We start from the raw sequence: 10,515 nt of genomic DNA, 5'->3' as shown, positions 1-10,515 counted from the left end.
TTCGCCACAACGATAAAGTATCATTTGAAATGTTGCAAATAAACACACCGAAAACAAGTAAAGTCACAAATCAAAAAGCTGTAAACTTGGCAGTTATGGTGTAGTCCATCTGTATATTTGTGAACTGCATTTATATATGCGTGCACTCGGGATCGCTAAGGTGGCTGCTGGTGTCGTGACTCGTGAGCAGCTAATGCAAGGACTAAAAAGTCAAGTCAGCGTGCCGCGTCACGTTCTGTTTCGATTGTAGACTGCTCGGACAGCCTCCTTGCTGCCCTCTCTCAGGCGCGGTATCTAAAGGCGGCTAGAACCTATCCAGCGGGAGCCTCTCTCCGCTGTATCGGGACTGGTAGCGAAAACAAACTAACCCTCTCCATAAGAAGAAACACAAACAAGCACTTCCCCTTTCAGGTCGGCCTTTATGACGTCACCAACTTTTAGTTCTGGGTCAATCGGGCGGTCTCTTCCGGGGCAGTGGGAATGACCATTTCCGGGGCGGTTGGGACATCTTTTCCGGATATTGTAGCCTTTTCCTTTTCCTATCCCAATAAGCTTCTTTTTCAAGTGGAAGCTAAATGGAGTTGGGTAGGCACTTAGGCGATCGTGAGATTACACCTACTTCCTCGACCACTACACTAGCTTTTTTACACTTTTTCATTGCTTTCGGGTTTTGAAATATTTGCAGTTGGAAGGACGCATTAGAGTGGTATTGTCAGCCGTCGGTAGATCACAGGTCCGTTCGCGTTCACAAATGCCTGATTGTGCGCGGCAGGATACAGAGTTGTAGTATGTGAGACGTGGGCGAGGAGATAGATGAGAGGACGATGAAGAGTACGAATTGCTTGTGACGTTCTATAGAATTGGGTGAAACACACGGTGTGTGAAAATTCTAGATGTAATTACTGTACATAGCCAAAGTTTTGAACTAGTTAAGAGGGGAATTTAGATGACAATTTTGGGTGAGTTGTAATTGCCTTTAAATACCGCTTACGAGGCGTCGAATCGCTTTTCGGTGAGTAGCACGCTACTCCGTTACTCAAACCGGATTAGTGGGGAATTAGTATAGGGAAACATGAAATTATTTGAGTGGTGGACATGTGAGTCTGTTAGTTGGATTTAAAAGGATAGTGGACGGATAGAGAGCGAAGAGTCTGGACAGTTTTTTGGAGATCATAATAAGCATCTGAGGGGAGGCATGTATAAGACACAGAAAGCTAAATTAAAGATAAAAATGGTTTTAAAATCCTAGAAAATTCTACCTGAATCAGAAATAGTTGCATGTATTATATTGTTTAAGGCCAGTGAGGTCAGAAATAAGGGAGATTGTGCATGGCAAGTGATGTGAACAATCAGCGAGACCGAGGACGCTAGGTTTAGGAGGGTATTTGGGGCACGAAAACCCCCAAAGAAATGTAGTCTTCACTTGATAGTTGGGTCTGCAATGTCGCTGTTGATTTTTGTCCTCATTAAAAGATGGGTTTAACTTGATAATTTTTGGGTCAAGCGCTTACAAATAAATAGGCACTGATTTACAAAGTAGCAAATCTGCCACTCTAGAAGCATTCCTAAGAAATGGTGCAGATTTACTTTTTGGGGGAAAATTTACAAACATTGGCAGTAACGTTGGAAAGTTGCACCAGTCTCAGGTTAACAGGTTTTCTACTGGCACTCTTATGTGTCATTTTGGTCGTGTGATATTTTTGTATTTTACAATTTCCAAAATACAGATTGTACAAAAAGTACATTTTCTCACGGGAAAGGTCATTTTGCAGTTGTTTTTTCCTCCACATGGAAAATATTTTTCTGCATACATAAACCCCTTCCTAAGGACCCCACAAACTTTTGGGGTGTTCTGTTACCTTTCTCACCCTGGAATTTACTCCCGCACTTTTCAGGAGCAAATTCATGACCATTTCCATGGTGGGAAAGGGTCGACAGGAGTTTGAGAATGCTCACACTATTTTGGCATTCTCAAACTGCCAAGGCAGATCTTGGTTGACTCTCCCACTTCCGTCACTGGTTTACTACTTCAGAATTGTATGAAATTGTGACCCCAATCATGCAGTAAATGCCAAGTATCCTTTGATTGATGCTTGACAGGTAAATATTTTTAATAAAAAAATGTGGCTTTAAGAATTGGGCCTACAATTTCAATGTAGTAATTGACAGAGAAGTACAATGTAATTATAAGTGTCTCTAATTTCTGTTTTTTGGGGGGGGTGGAGGGATGGTAAAAGCAGTCAGAAAGCTGCACCCACAAGGTTCTGGCTGCATGAGTGCTGTACACCTCAATCACACCCTCCACAGCATTTTTACTAAGCTACGCCCCTGAGCTAGACTCCATAAAGCAGACAAAGTTTTGGATTGTTTAATCAGGTTTTTAAAGAGACATTTTCCGTGTGTTGTTTCTGTTTCAGTTCTTTTAATTTAGCCAAATGACAGTTATTCTTCTGCTCATTTGCAGTGATGAATACCAAGCTGAAAGAGGGCAGAAAACGACTGTGTTCAAGTGCACAAAGGAATGAACACAAAAAACTGCTGTTTTCAGGGTCAGTCCAAGGCGAGCCTCTGTGTAGTAGGCCTGCTGCTGAAGCAGTGGATTGCCCGGGAAGCAACCATAGAGCAGGCCAACTTCCTCTCAATAGCAATCATTTTGACGTTCATCTGCTAAATCGTGCCCAACGTCGAACAAAGACATCCCTGGTTTGGAACTTTTTTCACATTGATCCTCTGTATATCTGCCGGGTCACCTGCAACATCTGCCTTAAGAGTGTGAGCCGGGGCCAGCGTATCAATCAGCTTGGCACTTCAACGCTGCAGCGGCACTTGCAGTCCAAACATCCCTTGGAGTGGGCGCTGGCTTGCCAGGCAGAAATCAGTGCTGGCTGTGAAACGCCAGATCAACACTTGAACTTCAGTGCGTCAGAATTGCTCACCAGTTTGGCAAAACTCAGAGAGTTGGTCCCCAATGATCAAGCTCATCTAGAAGAGTTTCATGCTCCGGGTAAGTCAACTTTCTGTGCACCAGAGCCCCCACATTTCTTGAACAGTCATGTTAGCTGTCAAGAGCCCAAGACAACCTACCATACACATTTGAAAGAAGACCCTGTGACTCAAAATAGTCAATCACCTTTTAAGTGAAAAAAACAGGGAATTAATAATAATGCAGCCAAATGAAGAGTCATATCAAAATGTAACACAAGTAGGACCTATAAGCACTTTTTCTACTAATGTTTTACCAGGATATGTTCTTGTTCATAATAATTATTTTAATTCATTACAGGCCCCTCGAAAACAAACCAAGAGAAATAAGTCTCACGTCTGGAAGTTTTTCCTTGTTGATCCCAGGTATCCATCTAAAGCAACATGTGTGGTGTGTAGTAGGAGTGTGAGCAGAGGATGCCCGGGTACCCAGTTTGGCCCATCCACACTACAGCGCCATCTCTTATCCAAGCATCCAGTGCACTGGTTCGTGGCTAACAAAAGCAGTTTTGAGTCAGACCTACTTTAAAATCCTCTTAGCTTCTCAGTGCCACGTCTTACAACCGAGGAACCCTGTGTCTGCTCTGTAGAAACCATTACTTAATTTCCACCTGAAGGAATGGAAATGGACTCCACTGATCAAAAATCAGTTGAACAATATGTTGACAAACTACCTGAAGAGCAAGAGGAACCCTGACTTAAAGAAAACATTAAGCCTGAACCCATTTTTTTAAACTGTGCAGAGAAGAAAGAGGCTTATGGTGGTACTCTGCAGAAAGAGCAGAGGCACTGCACAAACAAGAACCCCAAGCCAGAACCCTCATTGTTGCCAAACTGCTGCGGACAACAACACAGTTTGTGTCACTACATTACAAACACAACAAATGCATTGGACTAGTGAAAACGTCAAATTGGGACTTGCAGATGTCTTAGAGTGTGAAGCCAAAGTGCAGCACTGGACTAAAGTTAATTCCAAACCTGAGCCTGTATCCCTGACAAACTGTTCAGACAAAGTGGGACTTTATGTTGACAGATTGTGCATCGAACGAGGGGACTAGACAGACCCTAACTTCAGAGCCTGTAACTGTCAAGCATTGTAAACAAAAAGACGGTTTGCATTGGCAGACCACACAGAAAACAGACACATCAGGCTGATGATATCTCTGAGAAAGGACGTGTATCCTTGCCAAACTTTGGACGGGCTGAGAATGATCCTTTGAGCCTAAGTCATGCTACAACAACAACTTTCCTTGATAGTAGTGGCTGTGATAAGGAAAGTTTTCTAAATAAGAGTTGCCCAGTAAATAATGTGCGCATACTAGCTGAACAGTCAAAGTCAAGAAGTCGCCTGTGTGGTTATTTTTCTCAATTGACCCTAAGTTTTCCAGCAGTTCTCTCTGCAATGTTTGTGGTAAAAGTGTCAGCCGAGGCCGGCCAGGCACACCTCTTGGGACGTCCACCTTACAGAGACACTTGGTGTCCAAGCACCGTACACACTGGGACTGTGCTAACAAGGGTGTGCAGGAAGTAGAGAGTCCAGTGGCGAAGCACCCAACCAGCCAGCTAGCCAGAAATCCCCATCCTAAATATGACCAGAATCACCAAGGTAAGGCTGTGCGTAGACTAAGGGATTGTGGACCACCGGGGCAGGTGAAGAAGGTACAGCCAACTTCTATAAGAAAGAAAACAAACCGAAGGGTATGTCAGAAAGGAATATACCTGCCTAAAAGACAATTCCAGTCTAAGAAGTGTTTAAAAGCAGTTGATTGTTCAGCCAGTGCCATGCATAATACTGAGGTACAGTTAGTCTATGATGTCTGCAAACGTGGGAATGTTACAGTGGTCCGTAGCAACGGTGTTCCTCTTCATCCAAAATGGACCAAGCGTGTTTCCTCTCCAGTGTGGAACTTCTTCTACATTGACCCTGAATGTATCTCCCATGCCATATGCATTGTCTGCAAACGTAGTGTCAGTCGAGGGAAGGTGGGTACACAGCTTGGGACATCCACACTTCAGCGGCATCTTTTGGCGAAGCATCCTGTGCTATGGAAGTTGGTGTTATGAACAAAGAAGAGGACAGACCATAACGCGAGGCATGCAACAAGTGGTTTATCACTGTATCCCATTATTTCGCCCAGACTTCTATTTGGAGCCAAGGGAAACGCAGGGAATTGGATAATTTTTCTCTGCAAAATTGTCTTTTTGTTTGAAAATAAAATAGTAAATGGACGTTGAAGGTTGATTTTAAATGTTTTTGTTGTGCAACTATTCTTGCTTTCAAGGTCTGTATTCCTGCCTTTTTAGATGCTGCTCCCATTTACTTTAGGCCTTTTCTGGAGATGCTAGGGCAGGTAGTGGGTTCTGTGTAGTATCTTGTGAGAATACTGCCATTTACCAGAGGTATCCTGAGGTGACCAATACAGCTGCCGTCTAATTGGATAGCCAAGGTACTTCCATTGGGCCATTTTACTCTCTGAGCATGCAAATTCAAACAGTCTCGGTTTAATCTGGGAGGTGGTAGTGGTTAGAAACACAAGCAGTATACCACAATAAATAAACATAGACATAAGGGTCCTCGTTACGATGCGGTTTGGCCAGTTACTGTTTCAACCGCATCTACTGCTGCAGTCCAACCGATGCACTAGGATTCGTACGGTCGGAGGTAGCAGTCGGATTGAGCGGCCAGCGCTTTCGGTCGGAAACTCCTCATATTCCCTTAAGGACGGCGTTCCTGCCATCAGGATTATGATGTCGGTTTCCAACAGCCTTTCCATGTAGGCCTTTCCGACATGGAAAGGCTGTTGGAAAGCGACATTGGGAGCCCCTAGCAGGGTCCCCTTTGCTCCTGGCCCTCTGTAGCTGGGCCTGCGGTGCCTGCCACACGGTGCAGGGATGTTCCCAAACTCCCATTTCTCAATGGGCGCTTGTACTTCGGGCGGTCCGCCCACCGCACTAGCTCCCATTCAGCAATGGGATCGTAATTCAGTGTGCGGAACTGCTGACCTATGGTCGCACGGTTCCTCCACCGAAACTGTCCGATCGACATCGAAATCATGCCCTAGATGTCCAGTCGGTGATAGAACTTCAAAGAAAAATAGGAGTTTAATAACAGGCAAATAAATTGGGACTATTAAAACTAAGACCATATACAAAGAAAACAGTAAGGTGTTGCAGTTGCGATATGGCCATAGGCGTCCTTATACCGTCTGCGGGCAATCAGACAGTATTGAATTGAGTTCATTTTTAAATTGATATGGAATACTGTTGCCAGGATGGTACCGCAGTGCTAGTCTGAGGAGAAAAGGCACAGCATGAAAATTCGTGCACCAGTTTAACTAACCCTACTACCTAGAAAGAACATGGAGGGACACTTTATTGACTATCATTATGTTCTTTAGAGCATTCTAAAGAGGCAGGTTTGGATTTCTGATCCCCCTGGCATTAAGGACTCATTCAATGTGCCAATCCGAATCAGAAGTACAGTTGAACTTCAAACCATACACAACCCACTGAGCAATATTTGCGAAGATATGTTTTGGGTAATCTACAGTGATACAAGACGGGGATTATTAGTCGGCCACCAAAACCTCTTTCACAAATAAACAAAATACTCAAGGATCGCTAGCGTATTAGATATGCATTTTAAAACCTTTAGTTAAAACTAACATCCTAAGCTAGTGCACACAAGATGAATTGCCACTATATGAATATGAACAGTATGGCAACAAGGACTTATGAGTAATGTAATAAAATAAAAGAAAATAAAAAATTATTTGCTATGAAAGCTATTGCATTAACACACTCATTCACTACTGCTAAGCACTATACTAGTTCTAATTCTAGCACAGTAGCAAATTAACAGTAAACGTCTGTTAGTGTCATAGGTGGTTTGCACCGCATTCCTTATACCAGGATAATAAGTTGCATTTTCACCTCACAAAGCTTGATGTGTGTGTACATACAACACAGTCTTCAGCACAATAGGCCTCATAGGCAGTCAAGCCCAACACTTTGTAGCTGCAGTTAAGGCAGGTGTAAAATTGGACCTGTGTTTTTCTATCGTAATGGCGTGAAGGCCTCTCTGATTTCCGGATCTCTATGTCTATCTTTATATAATTACTCAAGACTTTCTTAAAGACTTTTGGGATAAATATTCAAAGAGTGGCGTAATGTCCTTACAGTGATTTTCAATCTATCAGTGTTATTTTAGAAAGACAACAAATGCAACACGTAATTAGAAGCCTTCTAGAAACACTATTATTTAACAATAACGATGAAACCTAAACTATCAAAACTCTGGTTAAATACTATGAATATTTTCATGTAAGCTTGATTATCATGTGTGCAGGAACAAAACATTTTGAAAAAAAATGTGCATTTGATATGATCACGTGTTCATTTTTGATTAATTAGCACTTCTATAAGGTAAATTCAAAGATGCTGCATGATATTTATGACAAAATGTAAGTAATGTGAGCCCAGGTGGCTCAAGGATTTTTTTATTCTCATTCAGAAGAATTTTTCACAATTTTAAAATTGTTATGCGATGTTTAACTCTTCATGGCTTGTCACATTTAATTAGATATTTGCGAAACGTTTTTAATCAGTGGATCACAGCTGCCAGTCTGGCAACCTCCATTCAGTGTTTCTGGATCTTTGCAAACTGAACGACTCAGTAGGCCAAAGCCATAGTGATAGAAATGGGATTTCTGGTTGGCTAGACTAAGCCAGACAGAAACCACCACTCTAGTCATGGCAAGGGAGTTATACATCGAAGATAACCCCTGCACACCCCCTTGGTAGCATGGCAGAGCCGTCAGGCTTATCCCAGAGGCAATGTGTAAAGGGTTTGCGCAACACACTCACACACCAGCGACACACTAGGCACACCTAGCCTTTGTATTATCCATAAAGCACACCAGAGCATAATCACGTATATACAGTGAGCCTCATAGCACTAGGTTTACTTTACAGGGGATTATATACATTACAGGGCTAATCGGGCCACTGTCATCACCATTAGAACACATAAGTAGTAAAACACAACCAGTAACTACTGGTAACATTACAGGTAGCACAAACGCATTATGCATCGCATCTTAGGCCTCATCCTAAATTATCAGTGCACCACAGTACACTCCTGAGGTGCACACCTCACCTTAGGGCCTTATGCACCAGCAGTACACAAGGTGATCTCCAGGCCAACTGGCTTTCATCGGGGGCCCGTCTGGGCTGTCCCGTAATGGGGGCAAGAGTGCAACTCGCCTGTGTCTCGCAGTGACACCAAGCAAAATGCCCCCCACGTTGCAGCTGCTTGCAATCTGGCGGTGCAGCTGTAAAAATCGTACCAGGCACCAACAGTGCCTTGCGAGCCTCTCACCGGGGCTCCTCCTCGTAGGACAACCAAGCAGGCACCAACAGTGCTCCCCTCCACGCCCCACTCACCGGGGCATCTCTGTGGGGATTTTACGCACTCCAACCAGGAGCCTCCTCCTTTGCAACGTGGAGGGCGTCCAGCCCGGAGCGAAGTCTCCGCCGACCCCGTCCCCCTTGTTGCACCACACGCGGGGCTCTCTCCGGCACACGCGATCCCTGCCCTCTTCCAGGCACGACTTCTGGCAGCTACGTCCGCTATTGGCTTCTCCTCTGGATCAGCCCCTGGTCAGGCAACGAGCACCGGACTTCAGGTTTCATGTCCGCTCTGATTGGTTCATTGTGCGTGGCACGGCCCCACCCACAACCAGGCAGCCTGCCTGGCTTCCTGGATGTTGCGGTTTCACGGAGCGAAGAGTCTCTGTCGATTTTGCCGTAATCTGGCCACGGTGCCTGCCGCTCTGTGTCAGATAGAGCCTACTCCATGGGCTCAAAACCTCAGGCCTATGCTACCCTGCACTGGGTAGGCCACCAGCGCTGCCTCACCCAGGAGCGCTCCTCCGCAGGCAAGGTTGAAGCCCCTCTCTTTGGGCTCAGGTAATGAAGATGGAGCAGCTGGGTCCCACAGCGGTTCCTCCTGACGCCCTGCAGCCCTTCAGCTCCAAGCAGGTGCACCTTACATGGGGTCACACCCAAATACTTATACCACATGTTTTCTTTGTTCTGCCTGGCACAGGACTTGGGACCCAGTTCAAACCAGTTCTGGGGGGCACTTAACAAGTGCACAACATCTTCCTTTGTCAGTGTTGGCTCTGGCCCCAGACACACCAAGGGGGGGGGGGGCGGATCCAGCATTGTGTATGGCAGGCACAGTCCTATTCAGGCCCATGTGCTACTTCTCCCACTACTCCAAATGCAGATTGGCCTATTCAGCCTAGTGTTGACTCTCCCAGCCCCTCTGGAGCCTCTGCACCACCCCAGCCCCTGTCACTCCAGAGCCAGACATGCAATACACATCAGGCAGGCACAAAGACACATAGCACACAAAAATGCCTACTTCTAAAAGTCAATCAAAACAAAATAACTGCCAGTACTGCCACTCTATTATTGAAGGTTTTTAAGCAACGTATTGACAATCAAACAATATGTCCCTTTGGCCCTTTGTTTAGTCTCCAAAAAATCTATTTTAATTATTCTTTTGTTTTTCACATATCAAAAACGATTTTTTTTTGTAATACACAAGATTTACATTTGCACCATAGAATACATAAGAAAAACATTCATTCTGCTTCTATTTCTCTTCTCACTCATTCCAACATTCACAAACACACTCTATCTACAACAGTTATTATAAAAACAACATTACATTATATACATATGAGACAAGATCATTAACAGCCTTGGAAACTTTTTTAATTCTTTTTCTAATTTACAATAAATGTATTAAATCCTAAAGCTGGATGGAAAAACAGTCTACGCGTTTCGAACTCTCTGACTTATAGGGAGTTCTCTTCAGGACCAAACAAGCTTTTTATGGTGAGCTATATGGCTCTATGAGAAGAGATAACTTCTTGGGCTGTCTTTCAAGAATGAGGGGAGTGGGTTTTTAGACAGAACTCGTGTATTGAAGTGTGTTTAATCAAATCCAATTGAAGGGGGGGATAATAATACCAATTTCTTAAGTATCCGATGTGGTGCGATCTATTTATTTCGTCGTGCCAGAATCTTTAGCTCCGACCTCAGCCCGTTGTACTCGTTCGTCTCCCCGCTTCCGTATTCTAAAAGTGGCATCTCTCAAATAGTGATAATAAATCTGGGAACACCATTACGCAGTATTTATTACCACTATTCCAAACATACCAAACTTGACCATGCTACTCCTCTCATACCAGGAATTACCACTGAAACACATATCAGGGAACCCCCAATGCATTCCTATGAGAAGGCAGCCTCATAGCAGTGAGAAACCAAAATGGCTGCCTGCTTGTCACTACCAGAACATGCCACACAGTTAAGGCACATGTCCTACCTTTTACCTACAGTGCACCCTGCCTATAGGGCTAGCTAGGGCCTACCTAGGGGTGCCTGATATGTAGTAAAAGGAGAGTCACATACGTGTCAACAAATTTAAGTGGCCACGCCAGAACGGCAGTAAACTGC

General features: G+C 44.3%; 1 protein-coding gene across 3 annotated transcripts; it reads left to right on the top strand.

Annotated features, from left to right (window-relative positions):
- Nucleotides 1-477: 477 nt before the first annotated feature.
- ZBED2 (zinc finger BED-type containing 2) lies at nt 478-5,218 on the top strand. 3 transcript variants are annotated; one of them, XM_078644682.1, is made up of 3 exons: nt 478-585; nt 2,465-3,004; nt 3,284-5,218. In XM_078644682.1, the coding sequence occupies exons 1-3, from the start codon at nt 576-578 to the stop codon at nt 3,310-3,312; spliced, it is 579 nt and encodes a 192-aa protein (XP_078500808.1). In that variant the 5' UTR covers nt 478-575; the 3' UTR covers nt 3,313-5,218. The 3 variants fall into 3 exon arrangements, 1 of the variants encoding a protein (XP_078500808.1); XR_013594938.1 differs by lacking the exon at nt 478-585 and adding an exon at nt 598-733; XR_013594937.1 differs by lacking the exon at nt 478-585 and adding an exon at nt 598-2,100.
- The last annotated feature ends 5,297 nt before the right edge of the window (nt 5,219-10,515 follow it).

The sequence above is a fragment of the Lissotriton helveticus genome, chromosome 5_1 (genome assembly GCF_964261635.1).
Source record: "Lissotriton helveticus chromosome 5_1, aLisHel1.1, whole genome shotgun sequence".
In the NCBI taxonomy this organism is placed as follows: Eukaryota; Metazoa; Chordata; class Amphibia; order Caudata; family Salamandridae; genus Lissotriton; species Lissotriton helveticus.
Note: the sequence above shows the minus strand (reverse complement) of the source record. Positions and strands in the feature narration are given on the sequence as shown.